Source organism: Stegodyphus dumicola, chromosome 10 (assembly GCF_044657685.1).
Source record: "Stegodyphus dumicola isolate Sdum_Otavi_A_Nest chromosome 10, ASM4465768v1".
NCBI classification, from domain to species: Eukaryota; Metazoa; Arthropoda; class Arachnida; order Araneae; family Eresidae; genus Stegodyphus; species Stegodyphus dumicola.
Window position 1 is genome coordinate 107,696,591 of NC_140777.1, and position 22,456 is coordinate 107,719,046.

General features: G+C 31.0%; 1 protein-coding gene across 2 annotated transcripts in view; it reads right to left on the reverse strand.

Moving 5' to 3' along the window:
• Positions 1 to 7,221: 7,221 nt before the first annotated feature.
• The window catches only part of LOC118179465 (3'-5' RNA nuclease TATDN2-like), a 33,293-nt gene continuing 18,058 nt past the window's right edge, over positions 7,222 to 22,456 (reverse strand). The window contains exons 2-8 of one of the 2 annotated variants that reach the window (XM_085825370.1): positions 19,938 to 20,005; positions 19,669 to 19,777; positions 16,516 to 16,804; positions 16,246 to 16,415; positions 12,723 to 12,852; positions 10,036 to 10,248; positions 7,222 to 7,486 (exon numbers count right to left, since the gene is read on the reverse strand). In XM_085825370.1, the coding sequence (XP_085681496.1) occupies positions 7,349 to 7,486; positions 10,036 to 10,248; positions 12,723 to 12,852; positions 16,246 to 16,415; positions 16,516 to 16,692 (828 nt within the window). In that variant the 5' untranslated portion in view covers positions 16,693 to 16,804; positions 19,669 to 19,777; positions 19,938 to 20,005 and the 3' untranslated portion in view covers positions 7,222 to 7,348. Of the gene's footprint in view, positions 7,487 to 10,035; positions 10,249 to 12,722; positions 12,853 to 16,245; positions 16,416 to 16,515; positions 16,805 to 19,668; positions 19,778 to 19,937; positions 20,006 to 22,456 lie in introns of those variants that run through there. The other variant, XR_015043498.1, reaches the window with a different exon arrangement.

The window sequence follows — 22,456 nt, forward strand, 5'->3', positions numbered from 1 at the left end:
GCGATCCACACTCTAAATGACAATTCCTTCATTACTGTCATAAAAAAATATTGGTTCAAACAGTGTTCATATAAACAAAAACCAGAAGCTAGGTCAAGTCACATCTGATATTGAATTTGCTGAGACTATACCTGATTCTGTAAATTCGGATACTCCTCAAAATGAGTATTGCAATCTCATAACTCCATCAAAAGAGGTTTTAGAAATAAGGAAACAAGAATTGTTACCAACTGACTTTGATCTTAACCATCTTTCTCCTGAACAAAGGCAGTGTTTATTGGATGTGTTAATGTCTAATTATGCAGCTTTTTCCAAATCTTTAAAATCGCTTGGCTGCACTGATAAGGTAACTCCACAAATTTGTTTTAGGTCTTCGAATCCCATTAGGACCCTCCCTTTTGAAATTCCTTATTCATTGCAATCTCAGGTAAAAGAATATCTTCAGGAATTGCAGGAAGCTGGTTTAATTCATCAAAATGTTGCTGAATGGGCTTGTCCCATGCTGTTAGTAAAACAGAAGCCAGATCCCAAACACCCTAATAATCCACCCAAATATCGCTTGGCTCTTGATTTAAGATTGCTTAATTCTATTATTGAACATTCAACATATCCTCTTCCAAAGATTTCAACGCTTATAAACAACATCTCCACTTACAAGTACTATTCAGTACTTAATTTAAAAAATGCTTATTGGCAAATTAAACTTCCCGATCACTTGCAGGATGTGTTAACATTTACTACACCTTTTGGATCCTTTGCTAATAGAAGGCTAGTTTTTGGCTTAAAGACTGCCGCCAGTACTTTTCAAGCTTTAGTGGATACGCTTATTGATGAACTAAAAATGGACGGCATCGTAGGTGTGCATGCATATCAGGATGATATTGTAATAGGTGCTTCTGACTTTGATGATATGATGACTAAGTTGACTGCAGTATTAAAACTTTTATCTAAGTATAACATAACACTGTCTCCTACAAAATGTGCCTTTTTCAAAACAGCTATAGATTATTTAGGATTTCACATCTCTCATAACTTAATTAAACCCATTTCAACTAATATTGCTAAGATCACTAACTTTCAACCACCTAAGACTGTCCACCAGGTCAGAAAATTTCTAGGCCTTTGTGGTTTCTATAGGCATCTCATACCAAATTATGTCGAACTTACTGATATTTTGACACAATTGACCAGTAAGAAGAATAAATTTAAACGGACTGTGCGCATAGCATTGCATTTGTGAAACTTCAGCATATATTCTTTTCTGAACCTTTTGTTATCTTACCACAATGGGACAAGGAATTTATACTGAATACTGATGCCAGTGGTCATGCTATTTCGGGAGTTCTTCTGCAGGAACACAACAATGAATTGCATCCTGTGTCATATTATAGTCGAACATTGTCACCATCTGAAAGAAAATACCCAGCTATAAAATTGGAACTTTATGCCATTTATCGGTCTGTTACTGCTTTCAAATCATATTTATATAATCAAAAGTTTACAATTTTGACTGATAGTAAACCTCTGTTGCATTATCAAAAATCTACGTTACCTGCTGACAACACAACTAGGTGGCTTATGGAGTTAAGTGAATATACTTTTGAATTTAAGCACATTCCTGGAAAATTAAATTCTCTAACTGATTACATGTCACGTATGCAAGATCCTGATCATAATCAGCCAGTGTTGGCTGAAAATTCTGAAGATAACTCAGTTATTCTTCCGTTTGTTGAAACAAATATTGAACGACCCCAAGTGAATGCCCTGGTTTCTTCTGGAGATCCTGCTCATGAAATTTCCGAGACGTTTCTTGCTGAGCAAAGTTCGGATCCATTTACTTCAGAAATTATCACAATTTTGAAAAATCCTTCCTTGCTTAATGCTGCAAAGGTGCATAATTTCTTCATTAATGAGTCAAGCAAGCTTCTTATGTCTATTTCAAACAAACAAAATAATGCTGAGTTAATTGTTGTTCCACAAGCATTGAAATCTAAAGTGTAAGAAATTTCTCATATATCCCATCTTGAGGTGCAAAAGACTTATGAAATTTTATCGAAACGTTACTTTTGGAAGGGCATGTGTAATGACACAAAGAACTTTGTCCTCTCGTGTCATTTATGCAACAAATGTAAGTTTTTCACTCCTAAACAAGCACCATATAAAGCCATCAGAATACTTAAGTACCCAAATGACTTTATTTCCATGGATATTGTCGGTCCTATAAGGAATTGTGGCCATTTTCTTACTGTTTTAGATCATTTTTCTAAGCATCTTGCTTTATATCCACTTAAAAATCTCACTGCTGAAACTATTACAGGGCATTTATTACAATATATATCTGTACATGGAAGACCGGAAATGATCTTGACTGATTTGGGCAAGTATTGCATCAGACAACTGTTGTAAGCGGAGGAAAGTATTGTGTCAGACAACTAGCATCTTCACTTCTGATTGCCTGGGTAGCTGAAGAAATTTTGTGATTGGTTGCCTTCTGACGCTGGATTTTTTTTTCATCGGCGGCAAACTTTACTGTGGAATTTTATAAAAGGCGGTAATTTTTATCCACCGGGAGGGAGGAGATTGTGAAGGTGCGAGATGGAGATGCTGCATAGAGAAAGATGGTAAGAGTGGGGTAAAATGCAAACTTTTGGGAATTTATCGTGCAAGCTTTCTTGGTCTGCCAGTGTGTATAAAGGAAGCGAGTTTCTTTCTCTTTGATGCTGTAGCTACAAAATTTAAGATAATCCCTTTTTTTTCCCGGACTTGGCATTTTCGCCTGGCATCCCAATGAAGAGTACCTGCATGTGATTGAGCTGAAATATACCAAGTCTTCGAAGGGCTCTGTGGAAGAATTGATCTATCCTTTTTTCTGAGTGAGGAGGCCTCATATCGCCATGTGATACAACGGATTCAAAAAAGAATATCTCTTCAGCATTGTTAGTATTCAATAAAGCAAGAAGTAAATCTGCTTTCACGTGTTTGTCACTTTCTCGTCAGGGCGGGCTATAGACCTGGATCTTGTCCTGGGGTAAGTTGCCACTATATCCCTGTTTATCATAACATGTGACATATACTTTTGCCACCACAACCAACGAAATAAACTTTACCACAAACATGAGTCACTGTTTGACACCTATTGCCATAGTTGGCGAACCTGATTTCAGGAACCTCGCCAAGTTACGGTTATCTGCATATCCCCACATTTTGCATTCTTTGTGACTTTTAATTATTTTTGATGGAATCCTTTTAACAACTTCAACTCATATCTAGATTCAGATTTTAAATTTTATATAACAATCTTTTAAGTATATAGAGTCTGTGAGGGAAAAAAATATGCACTTTTCACGAATCTAATATTATAATAATTAATGAATAAACCAATTCTAAATATTTAACAGAAAAAAGGTCATCTTTATTTTTATTTACACTGGTAAAAAAAAAATTTTTGGGTGCTATTTCAAATCCTTTCTTTCTTTTTTAAATATATATACAGTCACAAGTCGTTAAGTCGGACACCCATAATCCGGAATGATCTATAATCCAGACCTCAAAGCTACAAACTTTCTGCGCACGCACGTAGGACCTCTACGGCTGCGAATATGCTTGTGCGCATGCGCAAAATACGTTTACGCATGCACATTTAATGTATAGCGTACGGTATAAGCTATGCTAAGATTATCTAATTCAGTTAATGTTGCAGATTGCGTTGTTCCTTAAACTTCGAATTGGATCCGACTTATTATTTTTTGCAGACTGTTAGAGCAATTTTATAAAAGTTAGCTTGAACTTTCTATTATGTCAAATAGAATTTCCGATATATACTTACTAATATGTAAAGGATCTACAAAGCAAAAGTATGTTTCGAAGTCTATTATACAAAAGTGGAACTGCTGCAATAAATGACCTAACCATTCCGAAAACTGTTTATCAATTTCATAAGAGGAAAACAGTACGCAGACGGCAAATACACAAAAAATTATTTTATAAATGCATCCGAAGAGCTATTTCGGGATTTTAAGAACAAAGCAGATATTCTGAAAAGAATTAAAGAGTTACCATTGTCTGCCAAAAACCATTAAAGATAGAACAATTAAAATGTGTTCGAATATAAACACCCAGCATATCAAAGATCTGAAATTGGTTTCTGCTGTATCAATAGCAGTTGACGAGTCTTGTGACATAAATGATACAGCGCAAGTTTCACTTTTTGCAAGATTTATGTCTCATTCAGGACATAAAGAAGAACTTTTAGGATTATTGCCACGCAAAGGTCAGGCACGTGGAGAAGATATCACCAATGCTGTAATGGAGTGTATGGATAAACATCATATTCCCCTCGATAAAGTTGTGTCGATATCAACAGATGGGGCCAAAAGTATGATCAACGTAAGAAAAGGGGTTGTTGCTATTTTGAAAGAAAAAATTAATCCAGGATACTTGTTTACCATTGCTTCATTCACCAAGAAGCGCTTTGTGCACAAACATTTCCGGAAGAAATTTGTAAAGTTATGGAATTAGTGATTACCATTATCAACTCCATTTTAGCTAAAGCTCTTAATCATCGCCAATTCAAAAAATTTTTATTTGAAATGGAGAGTGAATACGTTGATCTTCTGCTTCATAACAAGATCTTCTACTTCATAACTTATCAAGAGGGAACGTTTTAAAACATTTCGCGTCCCTTTTTCCGGAAATTAAAGCATTTCTCCTTGAGAAGGGCTTTCACTATCCAGAACTAACAGACGTGAATACAAAACTTTTATTTCATGGTAGACGTTACGTCTCATCTAAATCAGCTTAATCATAAACTACAAGGGAAAGGAAACTTAACTTTGTCGATGTTAGAAGAAGTAATAACATTCGAAAACAAATTATCCATTTTTGCACAGGATTTTGAAAGGGAAACATTATTTCACTTTCGAAGCTTGTTGAAGCATCGCCAAGAAAATAATTCTTCTATTGATAAACACCATTTTAAAACAATAATTTTAAATATGAGGGAAGCATTTCCCAGCAGGTTTCAGGAATTTAAAAACAGCAGAGCAACTTTAGCTTTGTCAAAAATCCTCTTAATGCTAGGATAACCGAGTTGAAATTTTCTCCTTTTGAAATTGACATTGGTGGCTTTGAAATACAATTGCTGGATTTAAAAAACAAGGAGATATGGCGCTCTAAATTCGAACGTATTTGTGTTGAATTGGAAATATTGGAGAAGAAAAAATGTGATCTTAGTTCCCAACACAAGTGGTCTGCTTTCAACGCTTGGAATAGTACTCCTGACTCATGATCAGCTCAAAAAGCTCGCATTTGCTGTTTTTTTCCTTTTCGGTTCTACATATATACATGAGTGAACAATCTTTTTCAAGCATGATCATTATCAAGAGTAAACTGAGAAGTCGTCTTATTGATGAGAACTTTGAATCATGCCTAAAATTAAAAACAATATACAAACCTGACGTACTCAGACTTTCCAAGGAGATGCAAGCACATTGTTTGCAGTAATAAATATTTATTAAGTATTTAGTTTTATTTAGTGTAATAAAAGTTTACTAAACAAGCAGATTTGGCTCCCAATTTTTTTAATTGTTTTAATGTTCATATTTTGCTCTTTGGCTAATAAGTTTGTCGACCACTTGGTTAGGGGTATTTTACCTAGTGCTGAGTCATTCTTCTTAATAATAACATTTATTTTCACTTAAGAGAAACATAATTACGACATAACCCCTATTCTTACGAAGAAAAAAAAAATATAACCGAAGGCTGCCGATATTAATAATGTTAACTCACTCACGTCAGACTTAAATTGACTGTGTTATTTTAAAATTTTATCGCATGATTAATCTTTTACGACATTCGCAAGAAACTGATAGGTGGCTAATGTTAAATTCTGGCATACATATATGAAATGATAAAAAATATTCTTTTCCAAGTTTCTATAAGCTTTCTATAAATGTGATCTGCAGTTTTACGTTTATCACCATATATAACTATGTGAATATGGGGGAAAACCTGTATTTGTAGTGCTTAAGGTATGTTTTGCCAACATATATATATATATATATTGTAATATTTTACTATTTAACAAATAACTATATTTATTATTGGAGTGGTAATGCCATATTTGTATCATGTAACTGTTGCTCAGCAATGTAAGAAATTGTTAAAAACTGTAATTCTGAAAGTTTACCAGCTAGGAGATATATGAAAATTTTGTAATTAAAAGATTGTTATTCAAATTATCTATCTCCATAAACTAAAAATAAAATTTATGTTTTACTAAGATGATCATCTGTTATTTTGTTAAATACTGCAAAATATGTTACAATATATATGTGATAATAACTTGGAGAGACTGCTGCATAATTAGAAAAATGACACTGGAAGAGAAGACCTTCTAGACTGACATAGCCGACTGAACATAAATATTTATTGTTGGACACGAACTTATTATCGAAACTGTATTTTTCATTACTTGTGATCATAAGCACATTACTTACACCACAATTTTATATAGAGTATCACATTTTTAATAACAGCATAGTTAGCAGTAAGACAAAGCGAAATAGCATCCAAATGATGCATTCCAAGAAGTTATTACAAGTTTTAGAATATAGGAGAATTAAAGAGTCACCGTAGTTTAAATTACAATTTAATTTTTATATTTTTTATCTTACATCTATATGTGTATGTATGCATATGTATTAAGGAACGAAACTCGAGTTTCAAATACATGGCTTACCAGTTTGAGTAGAAGATATGGAATAAAATTATATTGTGTATTTTAGAGTATCACCTCTCCCTTTCTTTTAATTTTTTTTTTTTTTTTTACAAATAACTTTAAAATCTCAAAAATATAAATATTTTTGCATAATTCATACTGTAAGACTTATGTTACTGGTTTAGTCATAATACCTATAACAAAGGATGCATTTTCTATTCATGTTCCATTGTAAATTCTGCACATGCATACGTCTCTAACAATTTAGAAAATAATCCCATTTGTATGAGAAATAAGAATACATTTAATTTTTTACTCCAAAAAAAATTTTTATGCAGAAACTCTTATAGTAAAAAGATAATGTAAGTCTAAGCAATTAATGTGCTCATGATTAACATTTATTGAATTACAGTCATTGATAACTGAATCACGTAAACTCTATACTAAAAATAAAATGTAACAGACAATTCTTAGACAAATTTCAATAATTCACAGAAAATAAATTTTTAGTAACAACAAATTATTTATTAGCTTATGTACATTTTATCAACTATACAAATAAAATCATGTTCTATACTAGAACGTAAATGCACAATTAAAATCTACCTATAAATGTGATTTCTATGTTTATTACAAACGATATATTCTTTTTGTATTTGCAGAAGTGGCCTGAAGAACTTTTTCCATAGAAATGTTTTTCAAAGCAGCAATTTGAGCAGCAACATGTATGGCCATACCAAGATGAGAAAATAGTCTTCCTTTGGATATCTGAGAATATATATTAAAACACAATTAGCAAAATGGAAACCGTATAAATGCAATAAATTGTATTTAATGCAGTATGTGACAAATTTTATTTAATAAATTAAGGCTGAATGATTTTGATAAGATTCAAAGCAAACGAATCTTTTTGATCTTATGCAATCTCCTTTAAATATGTCTCAAATAAATTTTATATTTCTTTTCCCACATCTCATATCATATCTGTCAATCCAATAATAAAATAAAAAGAGGAAAGGAGTTTCTCGACTCAAAAACCAAGAGTTTCTAAGAGGTTTTGAGTTCCCCACAGAAGGAACACCAAACTGACTGAAATCTACTTCATAAATGTATGATTCAAGTCCTATTTATGATATGATTCTGATATAAAATATACTAATATTTGATTAGATATTCTAATTTTATATTCCTTGGCTTATCAAAGCACTGTTAAAACATGAAAATAAAATACACATACTATTGTGTAAATAAATGTAAAACAAAATCGAAAATAAATATAAACTGACATTGCATAGAAATTGCATAATATTCTTCATATAAATTTCTAACCCACTTATATTAACCATTTAAAAATAAAGGTGTTCTGGTTTGATGTAAAATAACATTTCAGAATTTTGTAGGAGAAGTCGTGTTAAAATTCAGGTAGGAAAGTGGAATGAATGTCATGCAAATTTAAATGAGCATTTAAAATTTAGTTTTCCATGAATAGTAGTTATTTCGAACTGAGTACATGATCTATCACATTAAGATAGGCATAAAATTATCGCATGGCATTTGGAAACCAATCTCTCGATTTCAAAAAGAAATATTTGGATTTTGTTAATTATAATCCAACTCTTTAGCAGGAATTTTTAATTTACATCTGGTAAACCGTATACATCAAATTAGGTAATTCAATGTGATACTCTAAATGAGCTATCAGTTTGAGAAGCCTTAGTAGAAAATGTTTTGTAGAAACGAGTAAAAATCACTAAACTTACAGGCAATCAACCCATTTAGTCACTAAGAATAGAACTGCGAGTAAGCTAGTGCAGCACAGCATCAGCAACTCATGTACTGCTTTTACATGCTGAAATGTTAAATTTACAATAGCAGTCATCATAATCTCAGATCGAAGTCTGTTGTTATTATTATTAATTTGAAAATCGTCATTTTATATGACTGCAATTTATAAAAAGGTTTAAAACAACTATAGATTCTAATAAATGTATTATAATTCTAAATAAGAATCATTTTCTTTTTAAATCTTTATAAATCATTATTAAAGAAATTGCACACAGATGTAAATATACTCTGATGTGTGTATTTTAATTATGGCAAAGCACACGAGGGCTATCTGCCTAAGGGGAGGGATGCCTTCGTGGAGGACTTTCTAAGGGAAACTGGCTCGTATAAACCACAATAGAATAAATGCATTCTTTAAAATTCACTTTGTTTACCATAGCGACACTCTGGCACTAGGTTTACTTAACGGTATTATATTCCGTTCGTATTATAACTCAGAATGCACAAAATTTATATCATTTAAAGAATTATCTAATCGTTGCCACATGTTCTATTCAAATACTATTACAAAGCTAGAACGATGTATAAAAGAAATTAAGCAACCAAAACAAAAAAGAATCAGTTTTTCACAGACGATTGAGTATTTCTCATTCAATTAATTCAGTTTTCACTTTGCGACAAGGAAAATACATAAAAACTCAAAATATCCGTATTAAAAATTACGAAGTAAATCCTAAATATATATTTTCTCGAAAAAATTCCAGAAAGGATTAAGCATGATTTAATTCGCAATAATACAAGGCGGCGTTATTTTTGTGTTGCGAAGCTTAGTGTCTCTAGATTGGCAACAAATCTACAATTCTGCTGTTTCAAATGTAAACAAATATATCCAACATCTTATTTAAAACTTAACCGCACTTAAACAGCTTTTAAATTGTTGATAATTGTACAAATATTGCTTCCAGAATTACGAAAGGCATAAAAATTTTAACCGGAAGATAAAAGCAACATAATTCAATCATTTTTAAAGCAAAAAATGTACAATTTACAAACATATAAGAGTAAAGAAACTGAGATCACTGAGCAGGGTAACAGAGTGGATATAGTTATAAATATATTTATATACGTTTGGCGCGGCCGATTGAAACCAAAATACGAGGTGCACATCTACATGTTATAGTAGTCTTATATACAAAATTTCAACGTTCTGAGGCTACTCGTCTTTGAGTTATGCGAGATACGTACGTACATATGTTCGTACAGACACCACGAAAAATTCTCTTCAGAAATCATTTTAAAGCAGTTTTTTAGTTTTTTTGGAGTAAAAGAGTCTTTTATTCTGTCCTAACTTATAGATATTATGCAAAAACATAACGTCTGTTGCTGTAAATTGCATTCAAAAGCGGTCAAAGTAGATATTTTCGTTGAAATATGCTGCCTGAAGCTTTTCGCGATTATAATACTTCCTTTTTACTTCGTATAAGGAAGTAAAAAGGACAAATAATTTATCACAATAACAATAAAATTCTTACCACTTTTGGCACAAAATAAGGAGCATCTGTTTCTAACAGCAAACGATTTAGAGGAATATTTCTTCCTACTTCATGTACTGATTCTGCAGATGGAAATGTAACAATATTTGTTATACCATTGCAAAGATTAGGAAATGCTTCCAGCCACTTCTTGGCCCATGTCCAAGAATCAGTAAAACAATGTAAATGAATAGGATAACTATAGGGAAGAATCTAAAAGGAGAAAAAATTGGAAGATGCACGCATAAGGAAATGTTACAGATTAAATTCAAATTTAAAATATACCATAAAAACATTTCACATGCACTGTAAGAATAACTAGTGATAGAAAGTCAAGAAAGATATTGCATTTGAAAGAAAAATAACTAATTTTGTTTTAAAAAGTCATAAAATATGCTAAAAAAGTGTTATCAATAGAAATTTATGATATAAATGCCACATCATAAAATATTTCAGCAAAAATATTAATGAACAGACAAATTAAACTTAATTTGCACTTTTTAACTTTTTTTTTTTTTTAATTTTCTAATTCATAAATATAATTTAGTTTCACTACTACTATGATAATGTTATCCAAATAACAAATCCAACTTCAAGGATCTTTATTCCAAAAATTTACAAACACAGAGATATAAGCGTGTTCTATATTTTTAATTATGTAATATTTAATATTATAACATTTTTCTTCTCACATACTTCTCATGAACTTTTTAACATATTATTCATGATCTCAATGTTCACTTGTGTAGCTTCTAGACATCCTCTGTATGTTCGAAAATCCGAATTCCTCCATAAATAGGGAATTATGAAGTTTAATTAAAAAAAAAACTCCTTTCATAAATTCCTTAGAATTAATTTTTATAAGTAATTTCTTGTTAAGTTAAAACAAATTGACATCCTTAAATTATGTAACTTAAAAATATATTATGTTTGCACACACTGTTTGAGAGATGGATTTGGAAACAAAGAATCATTAGCATAAGATCGGGCAAACTGTGTAATACAAAATGGTATTTTCTGATTATCCTGAGGACTTCCCTGAAATGTATTCACGAGGCAGCATGTTATGGCGCTAAAATAGGTAACCTATGGCTTTTCCAGAATGCACTTTTGTAGTAACCCAGGCATAAACGAGTGCACAATGCTGATCCACCTTCAAATTTTGTCATTAATGCTTCTTTCTGTTTTACTGAGTGTTCCCTCCCTCTTTTAAGGAATTATAATTCGCCTGTGGAGTTTACAGGCTAACAAAAAAACAAAAACAAAAAAAAAAAGTATTATATTTCTATATAAATATGGTCTTTTGCCTAACAGTAGAGAATGCAAAATTTCACATTCCGTGAAACTGTACTTTATAAACAAATGGATATTGTGGATTAAAATTTGTGAACTCATGCCAGATTTGTGCAGTTCTCTGATTTCTTTTGAGTACATAAAAATGGAGCAAAGCCAAATTAGTACAATTATCTGATGGTTTATTTACATAAAAATAGATCACCATGTATATGGGAAGAATGACAGCATGCACAGTGCCAAGTTGCATACGTAGCCGTGTTTCTGCAATTCTTTGATGTTTTTTGAAGCTAAAAAAGATCACTGCATACATGGAAGAACAATAAGGGTTAAAAGGAAAGTTTTTTTTTTTTTTTTTGATGTTTCTTGCATTTTTAATTTTGTTAATTGTGGTTGTTTTATATAATTCTTAGTGCAACAGCATTTCTGAATATGGCTGTCGTCTTTCAATCTTAGCTAGGTGAAAAATGAGCTGGCAATGACTGGCAACTTTTCCTGAGTGGGGCTGCAGATAATTAGAAGGTACCAACGAAATTACCATGCTCATTGTAAACCATCCAATGCCAAATAAGTACTTTACGAATCTTGCATGTATATGTTTAAATCAACTTTTGTAAATGGCTTGCTTAATACAAAACATGTTTCAGGTTTTGGTCAGTCTTTTATAACCTTAACTCTCACAAGAATATTAAATAATATATTAATATCAATCAAGTTTAAAAAAAAAATTGTACAGTAATTTTTAACTACTGCTTAACTGACCACTATGCATGACAGCTCTTTTCTCCACAAAAAAGGAAAGAAAAGGTAGATTTAATTTAATGTATATTTATTAAAATTTTAATATTCTGTATTAAAAATAAATCTGTAAAATTAAAAGATAAATACCATAATAATTTATGTCTGCTACACAATCTTGCAATATTGATAAATGCATTTGTAATACAAGTTATGATTTTAATTAAAAGTAAAGAAATACTGAAAATGTAAAATAAAATGGAAGGATGAGCAACATTATGTTGTTATTTAAGAAAGTTAATGCACAGTAATAATAAACTATATAAAAGATATTTAAAAATATTTATTTCATTGTATGACTGTTAATAGAATAAAGTAATTTAGAAAATATTTATTTATTATATGGTACAACAGTGGTATTCAAGCTATGAGCCATGATTCCATTTTGGGTCTATATGTGAATAAAAATCCTAAAAAGTTTGTATTAATGGTATATAACTAAGGGTTGATGCTCTGATTGAGGTCGCTAAATCATTTTAATCATTTTTTGGGCTCCTTTTCAATTTTATGGGATCATACTGCCATAAGGTTTGAATACTACTGGATTAGTAAAATTAGACATTAAAATTATAAACTAATAAGAAATTCAGATTTACGTTTTGCATTATTTTCATACAGTCTTCATTAGCTTCTCTACAATGAATAACAACAGGTAGACCTTTTTTAACCGCAATCTTCAACTGTCGTCTAAAAACCTTGTGCTGCACATGTGTTGAATATTTACTTCTAAGGGAGGAAAAAATTATTTATTACACTGAAAACTAATTTGAACATAAAAATATAAAATTTTGTACTGAAATGAAGAGTAAGTGCATAATTATATGCACAAATAATATTCTGTTGCGGGGGAAAAAAAAAAAAAAAGTATGTGCCCACAACAATCTGAAGTACAGTTACAAAACTGAGCAAAATTTGCACAGAAATGTTAATTGAAGAGCTAGGAAAGGATTCAAATTTCAGTACAAAAAGCACACAGATGTAGATCATACAGAACCAGTGTGTAAACTCGTAGATAATTTTAAATGGCTTTTCTGCATTGATACTGCAAATTATTTTTAAAGAATGGCTTTGAGATGCACTATAGTTTATGAACAATTGCTTCATTCAGAAAAAGGTGATTCCATAATTCACATGTGCAGAGAAGCAAGTTGGTTCCAATAACAAATCAACTATATTGTATGGATCAGAGCAACAATATGTAATCAATACAAAGGCTCAAATTACCACATACACACAAATGCTCAAAAAGACAATACGGTTGAAAAAAATGCCATGACTACATCGATGCTGTCACTAACATTTATTAGAGGTACTTTCCATTTTGTATGTATCAATGAATACTATTGCCCAGCCTTTGTCAGTTTTATTTGAATTGCCTATTGAAAATGCAATCACTCATCATGTCCACTGACAATACAATCATCAAAATTTCATGATTGACAGAGCCATTTGGACTGGTGAAAAATTAAATCATCTTGAACAGTATTCAATTTGGAAGCGTACTGTCTTTAGCAAAAATTCTGATCAATGTTGGTACTGGTAATAGCTGCACTAATGTGCAAAGAAAGAATTGGCAATCTCATGTTTGTTGTCAAGTGGCACATGGCCATCACAAATGATATAACAATCTGCTAAGCCATCTCTGTAGACATCCAATTTTGAAGTATGTTATCTTTAACAAAAATTCTGCTTGGTGGAGAATAGGATTATTCACCACCAACTCATCGTCTTGCCATTTTGCCTTTGGGCCAGTCTGCCACTAGGATAATTTGCAGTCAAGACATTTTTTCTTTACCTGCCTATCTTTTTACAAGCCTATATTATTACTTTGTTCACCTATCATATGCCTCTGGCTTAGTTAAATTTTAAAAGAAAAAAGCTTTTGAAATTAAACCCATCTTTTAGAACTACTAAAATAATAAATTCAATAATGACAAGTGATATTTAATTAAATTCAAATAATTAACTAAGAGCATTCATAATTAAGGTGAAATACCATATAATTAAAAATTGTGTAATAATAAAGCATAATATTAACAATTAAACATAATATAATGTAACATCTAAAGTAAAAAGGAAATTGTGTTTAGATTTTGAAATAAATTTACCATTTTTAAGATAATGAGTTTCATTTCTGATTTTGCATTAAAATAAGCAAGCATTTTAAAACAAATCACATGCAAAAATTTGCTCTTCAATCAAACCAAAGTCATGTTAAACATTCTTCTATTTAAAGAAATCAACAAATTCCTCATATTGAAATGCTTTTATATGCAATATTATGCAAATATACCATAATGCATGATATGATCATTACGCATAACATAAAAGTTAACTTTTCAGTATATTTATCCGTATAATTATTAATTTAAAAAAATTAATGTGCTAACAAAATTCCAAAGTAATTCCATTTTCAATTAAGATTTCATGAAAACAGAAATTTCCTGCTTGCATGAGTGATTCTCTGAACAGGATGATTAAAATTTCAAGAAATTTTGACAAATCATATAAACACTATATCTGCATATTTTTAAAAATGATAATACTCTACCCATCAATAAGTATTTGGACACCCACGCAAATGCCGATATCTGTGTTCCTGATCTATGTCATGCCCTCCGCCTTTACATATTGCGTAGAAAACAACATTAGCATTAATCGCATGTAAGATGCATTGAAATGAAAAGTTATCTGATTTTGAGAAATGTGTAATCATTGGATGTCATAGAAATGGGCATATCTAGCGATATTAATTACCCGAAATTAACAGTGGCCTATGTGATTTAGAAGCGGAAGGTGAGCAGTGATTGTTGGAATGCGCCCCGAGTTAACAAACTAGTCAAACGGGGAGAAAGGGACAGACGGGTGCTGTCCAGAGAAATTCAGAAGCCAATTGCCCACATATTCCAGGAATTTAAACAAGCATCTGATTGTGTTGTTTCGATGAATACCATTCATAAGGAAGCCCATTTGCTTCGTTTTCATGGTTGTGCTGCCGCCCATAAGCCTTTGATTACTAAGTCCAATCGCACTGCTTGGTTAATGTGGTGCAAAGCACATCAACAGTGGACTGTAGATCAGTTGAAAGGGTTCTCTGGGGCGACAAATCAAGGTTCACACTCTACCGTTCAGATGGCATAGTCTAGATCTGGTGTCTGCCTGGTGAACGTACCCTGCCAGAATGCATTGTGCCCACAGTAAAGTTTGGCAGAGGTGGAATTATGATCTGGGGGTGTTTTTCCTGGTTTGGACTGAGACCCTTTGTCCAAATTCATGGTAAACACAATGCCGAAGCCTACTACACTATTCTGTATGGCAGTGCACTCCCTACATTGCGGAAGTTTTCTGGGTTGGACCCATGTTACTTTCAAGACAACAAAAGCAGCTGTCATACTGTGAGGCCTTCCATGAATTGGTATGGTGAAAAGGGGGTTGACCAAATAAACTGGCCTGCCCACAGCTCAGAACCTACTGAGCAACCCTGGGATGAGTTAGATCACCAAACTAAGAGATGCAACAACAGTCCATTGTTGAAGGAACTTGCATGTCATCTCCAAGCTGAGTGAAACAAAATACCAAATAACCTTCATACAAGGACATATGGAGTGTATGCCCCTTGAGGGTTGATGGTGTAGCTGCCACTCATTGAAGATCTACCAACTACTGAATATGAATATTTTTTTTCCCTATTGCAGGTGTTCAAATACTTATTCATAGATAGTGCATAAGAGAGTACCTCAAGTTTAGCTCATAATTATGAAATGTGATAATTTTATTGTATTTGATAGTGACATAATTTTCTAACTATGTGTAATTTCTTTACATTCCATATTTGTAAAGAAGTAATTATATATATATATATATACGCTCAGTATTGGTGATCAGTGCACAGATGTGTAGAGGAAGAATGGATAGTCTTTTAATCCAATATTTGTTGTCAAGTGGCACATGGCCATCAAACAAGATGTGACTATCTACCACATGATTTTCTTCGAAGTTTCATGATAGTAGTTTTTCTTTCTCCTAGCATTTGGGGGATACCTATATATTTTTTGCAATAGAATATACTGTGACTCATATTCACAAGAAAAATGCTAAAAAGTTTTATGAAAAAATTACTTGTTAGAATAATCCAATCCGATTTCTCCCAAAGCTCGAACTTTAGAATGTTTCAGAGCTTCCAAGAGAGTTTCTTCTATTTCATTATTATAATTTCCTGATTCATTAGGATGACAACCAAATGATCCCCAAACATTTTCTTCAACAATATATTTCTGCCAGATTGATTTCTAAAAAAATATAGATATATATATAGTTTAAATCATAAATCTTTTATCAATATGAAAACACACATAGAAAGTTTTTTAAAAAAAATGAAAAAGAAAATACCTTTGCAAATGTAAATGGATTGCAAAATACTGCAATGCACCCTTGGAAGCATTCAGGAAATGTGCTTTTAAGATTCTTCTGGTATTCTGAGAATGTTCCTTTAAAATTTAGTCTTTGAAAAAGGAAGTCTAGATGACAATGTGCATCAACAAAACCTGAATCTGACTTAAAACACATGAGGTCAAAAAATCTATAACTAGGCAAAAACTTCTTGATTTCCTTAGATTCTTTTTTAATTGAATTGAATGAAGTTTTATCAGCTGCACAGCATCCTTCACATTTGCTTCTCCTAAATGAAAAATGGTTTGAACTTTCAGTAAAAAAAACATTCAAAAAAATTTTATCCATTTTAAACTGATTTTATTGAAAACAACTAAAATAAACTATATATACACTTTTTAATTACTTATTACATGTATGTTTAATTTTAATCATAATATGATATCCTTTAAATTATAAAACAGTTTCCAGTTACTAAAATGAAATTTATAATAACTAAATAATCTTTACCACACACTACATATTTAATGTATCAAACTATACTAAGTGCTGCTTAAAAGCAAAAAATGCTGTCCTTGTTTATGTTTTTAGTCTTCCGCAGATTATATACAAGGCATTTGAATACAGATTAGGCATCTACCAAAATGCAATAACTAAATATATATTTTATTTTATTTTCAAAACACAGTAATAGAAAAGAAGTAGACTTCCTAGAAAATACAAATGTCACAGCTGTCAACAATATTATTAAAAAAAAAAAAAAAAAAAAATCTTCAGGAGGTCAACAAGCTATGAGGCAGCATCATTTGAAAGAATTCAAAATTAACTTAAATTTGCTTTATTCTTTATTCATTAATAAATTAACTTCAATTTGCCCAATTCCAGTTATTCAACTATTTATAATAAACTTTTGACATAAAATATATATTAATATTTAATAGAAAACCTTAAATTTTACATTTTGGGGTTAATTTTATATTGTAATTTTCTTACACTTTCATGTTAGAAAATCCTCAGTAAGGATTGAAAGCTCTAATCTAAAAAAATCTGAAAGTTTTCAGATTTTATTTTATGCCTACAAGGGCCTTTTTTTTTAACTTTTATTAAATATCGTGTTCTTCACACAACCATAAAATTCAATTTAACAGCAGTATCGCAAAATAATTTTAAAAGAGCATATGTTTAGAATTTCCGATACAGAGTCTCACAGTCTTGTGTGCTGGAGATAAAAATATGTCCCCCCATACAGGAACTTTGCTCACTTTGAAATCGTTGAGTTTGGTAATCAAAAATTCGTCAAAGTGTTACAAATTATGAAATTTATAATAAAACAAATTGCAAATTTGGGCTTCTAGATGTCCATACTCGGTGGAGGATTACGTTATTCAAAATTTGATGGCTCTAGGCATCATTGTTTTATCACAATGAGAGAAACATAAATACATTTATGGAGATTCTTCAATATTTAATGTCTTTAAACATAACACAAGGCGATAATATTTTGTGGCAACAATTTGAAAAGTGAAACGGACATTTAAGTTTTCAACGTAAAATGCCAAAACAAAATTAATAGCCCTTATGGGCTAATAATGAATGTACATGCTGTTGTGAAGATAAACTTGTTAATATACCATATATTGAAATAAAAAAATTAAACACAAATATTCACAGCTTAAACAATAGTTGAATCTCCATATAACAATCTACACATGTCTACAAGATTAAGATAATTCAGATCGAATAGAATTGAATAAGAAAAATTATACTGAAAATCACTAAGGATGGGAGAATGAAATTTGCAGAATTTAAGTTTCATTAATTGAATAAATTCCATCCTTAGTAAAAGCTAAAAATTAAAAACTAGAAGATTCATGATTCATCGGGAGATGTGATGAAAAACCAGGAGTCTCCCAATAAAACCTGTACAGTGGGCAGGAAATATAGTTTAGATAAATACTCATATACTAGTTTAATGATAACAAACAAAAAAACAAAAAAAGGGGGGGGAACAAGTAGCCAATAAAAGAATAACTTAATTGAAAGAATTTTTTTAATAGTTATAATGTTTAAATAAATAGCATACTTATAGTGTGGAAGATTTTATTTCAATAAATAGATGAAATAGAGAATTCTACAGTTCTAAAAATACCAAAAAGAAGTTAAGGACTACATTTCTGCAAAAATCACATTCATTTAACAGGGCTAGAATACCCTTCCCCGCTCTTTCAATACACAGAATTGAAACAACTATTAAGTGTATACCTTATAATGTTTTAGAAAGAATAATGCCAAACTATTAATGCTTAAGCAATTATAGTAGATGAGAAAAGTAGACTGTATAATCTATTCAAAATGAATATCTTTAGCTATACAAATATTTCATAATAACTTGTCTACACCTGTGAATTTTAATAATGCCATTAACATTACAAGCATCACATTTAACATATTTTGTGCTAACCATAACTGATTGTAATGCAATATTTTAATATGAAATCCCTTTTCATTTTGCTCTTTAATGTATTCATTTATACAATAAAAATTTTGTTTTGAAACTATACCACATATAACAAATTTCGCTGCACAGTGCTAATGTACATCAAAAATGGAATCTTAAAATTTCAGAGACGCAGTTTTAAAATTCATTTTTTCTTTTGAAATATTGATTAAATGACAACAACAATTAATTAAACAAAGAATAACAGCTAGAAACCCTAAACCTGGTATTCATTCAGATTTGAAGAGGTAATACAGGAATTTGTAACTTTTACTAAATAACTGCATTAATTATAAAATGTAATATCGCAGTTAAATTCCTTAAAGCATTTCTTTCACTTACACTACTTCACTGCTTTTAAAATAATACACAAATCTAGTCTATCTAGTCCAGATGACTAAAAAATTATAGACTAGATTTCTATATGTGGCTCATAATGGCATGAAGTTTAGTCACCTCTACTATGTAACATGAAAACACAGTTGAGAAACTACCAAGAAAAATTATCTCAGTTCAGTTAACAAAACGTACATGCCATCATTCTTTTATACATTTAATTATAAAGAAGTGCATAAATTTTTTTGTAAGATATAATTCCAGTTAAAAATCAGAAGGGGGAAAAAAAAAAGCAATTAAAATTATAATCAAAAACAAACCTGATATCAAGAGATTTATCCTTCAAACCAATAGCATTTTCCTTGCATCTCTCAGGTGTAAAATGTACATTTGTATACAGTTCTTGTGAAGGATTAGAGCACCGAGATTCTAAAATAAAAACACATTTAATTTTAAAATCAAGTTTAATTTTCACCAAATAATGATAATTTTTTAAAGAAAACTTTTTAATTTCTTCAGCAGCTATTTTATTTAAAAACCATTTACTGATTATTGACAACTTTTAAGCATATTGGGCAAAAAATCTTACCCGATATGATGACCAAAAACTATTGAAGCAATGGACGGATGCAGTAGACAAGCAGAAATTCGTAATATCTAAAGCAGAAAAGGCATCACTGAAAGCATTAATTTTAAAAAACAGCTAATGACAAGCAAGTTCTTTTAAACTGAATGTTCAATACACTGTCCCCTAAAAGTTATAGTAAAGATAGTGTTTCTTCGTAGCATTCGAAAGAAAGAGAATAGTATGAAATATAGTTAATTATACGGCTATACAGTACAAAGTCTCTAATCCGGACGTCCATAATCCGGAATGATCTATAATCTGGACCTCAAAGCTACAAACTTTACGCACATCCATAAATGTATAATGCGTTTATGCATGCGCATTTTGCGTTTAATGCATAACGGACGGTATAAGCTAGGCTAAAATTATCTAAAGCATTTTAGTTAATGTTGCAGATATTGCACTGTTCCTTAATCTTCTAATTAGATCTGGCTTATTATTTTTTGCAGATTGTTAGAGCAATTTTATGAAAAGTAAGCTTGAACTTTCAGTTATGTCAAAAAGAGTTTCAAATTCTGTAGCTGCCAAAGGATCTACAAAGCAAAAAACATGGATGTCCATCAAACAAAAAGTGGAACTGCTGCAAAAAAATGGATAGTCTCAAAATTATATGCATATCCATCTCAAAATTATGTGAGGAGTATAACATTGGAAAGTCAACTGTATATGACGTAAGCAGAAAGAAAAAGGAACTTTTCGAATATTTTGTAGATTCTGACACCCCACTTGCGATGACTAACAGAAAAAGGGTTCGTTATGCTAAAAGTTACGATCATGACAAAGTGATGAATGTTTAATAAAGTAAACAAATAAATATTAAGTTTTTTTTTTTTTTTTTTTTGGTAAATTGTGATACCCTTTAAATCATAATTGCTCTTTATTTCATAAATTATGGTTTCATATTTTAATTGTATAATTTCTGCATGCCATCTTACCAGATTTAAATTGATGATCTAAAATCTGGAAAAACCCCTAATCCGGAATCGCCGAAGTCCCGACGAGTCTGGATTATGGACTTTGTACTGTAATAAACATTGAGAAAAAATATTCAACTGGAAAATACTATTGTATTATTTTTTTAATATCTGTTTTACTTCAAAATTGTAGAATTCCAGTAATTATCGTGTGCATAAACATTTTGATTTTAGGAAAACTTCAAAAGATATTTAAACTTTGCATTTGAAATTTTGTCCACAATGTCTCAGAGAAATCATCCACTTGATTCATTAAGATGACAGGTAGTTAGTTAGCTACGTGAAAATACATGTAGAAGGTAAACAAAATGGGCCAAGATGGGAACAATTTTGTTACAGCTTCATCAACAGGATGCAGAATTAATTCTTTAGAAAATCTTCAATTTCAAGAAAAGCACTATTATGTTGTCTACTAGCTATAAGCTCTTCTGATCACTTTATGGCCCTCTCAGTCAAAAAGAAAATTACATCTCTGTCTTGTCTTGGTGCCAATTATTTTGCAACTAAAAAAAGATAATTATATACTTCCAATATCAGATGAGTTTCACATGACTGTCTACCAAAATACCTCTTGTGACTCTTCTTTGATTAGCTTAAAGTATTACACATTATTTTTACATATTAAACAATGGAGTTCAATAATGCATATATGTCACTTAAAAAAATGTTCACACTGTGACTCATGTCATGTTATGATAGGATAAGGAAAGTAGAAAGAACACAATACAGTTAATCAGACTTCTTGAAAGTTGCATTTGCAAAGAAGGCAGTAGCCTATTTTGGGCAGGAATTTCTAAGGTGCCAGTACTTTCACTATTTGATAGTGCATCTCTGACATATCAAGATAAAATCTTTACACGTAATTTATTTGTTTAGAATTTACATATTATCTCATCAACCATGAAACTGTCACCAAGCAATGTAATTTAGCTATAGTTAAGGATAAGCATACCAATACATTCATACCTGCACTTTTGTTTAAAGTAACGTCAGTCAATTCTTGATAAGCCACTTTTTGTTTTTATGAACAAGGATTTTCTCGTATTTGGAAAAAGCTATTAAAATTTCGGACTTTTCTTCTACAGAACAGCAGGCAGAGGATATTTTCAAAGTTATGGGATCCTATTCCCCTCCCAAACAAAAATGTGCATTAGTATATTGATGTGGTCATCTGAATATGGCCAACAACTTTGGACTTTGAAAGTATGCCCGCTAATTCTCAGTGTTCAAGATTAATCAGCTTTCATGGTCGATGAGATAATACATATCTGTTTTAATGTAGATAAACCTTCACTGCACAGAGCTGCTATAGTCAACTCGTAACTTGAAGGCAAGAGATATTAGTGATCACCAGATATTGGTTGATCATCAGCTTCAATCTAAATGATTCAGATCTCATTCTTGAGGAATCAATGAAGAAGAAAGAAGATGGCTAATCTCTAGACTATTGTTAAGTAAACTGTAGTAGGAATTACAATATTTATGGGCTTTGCTCCCAAAATGAAC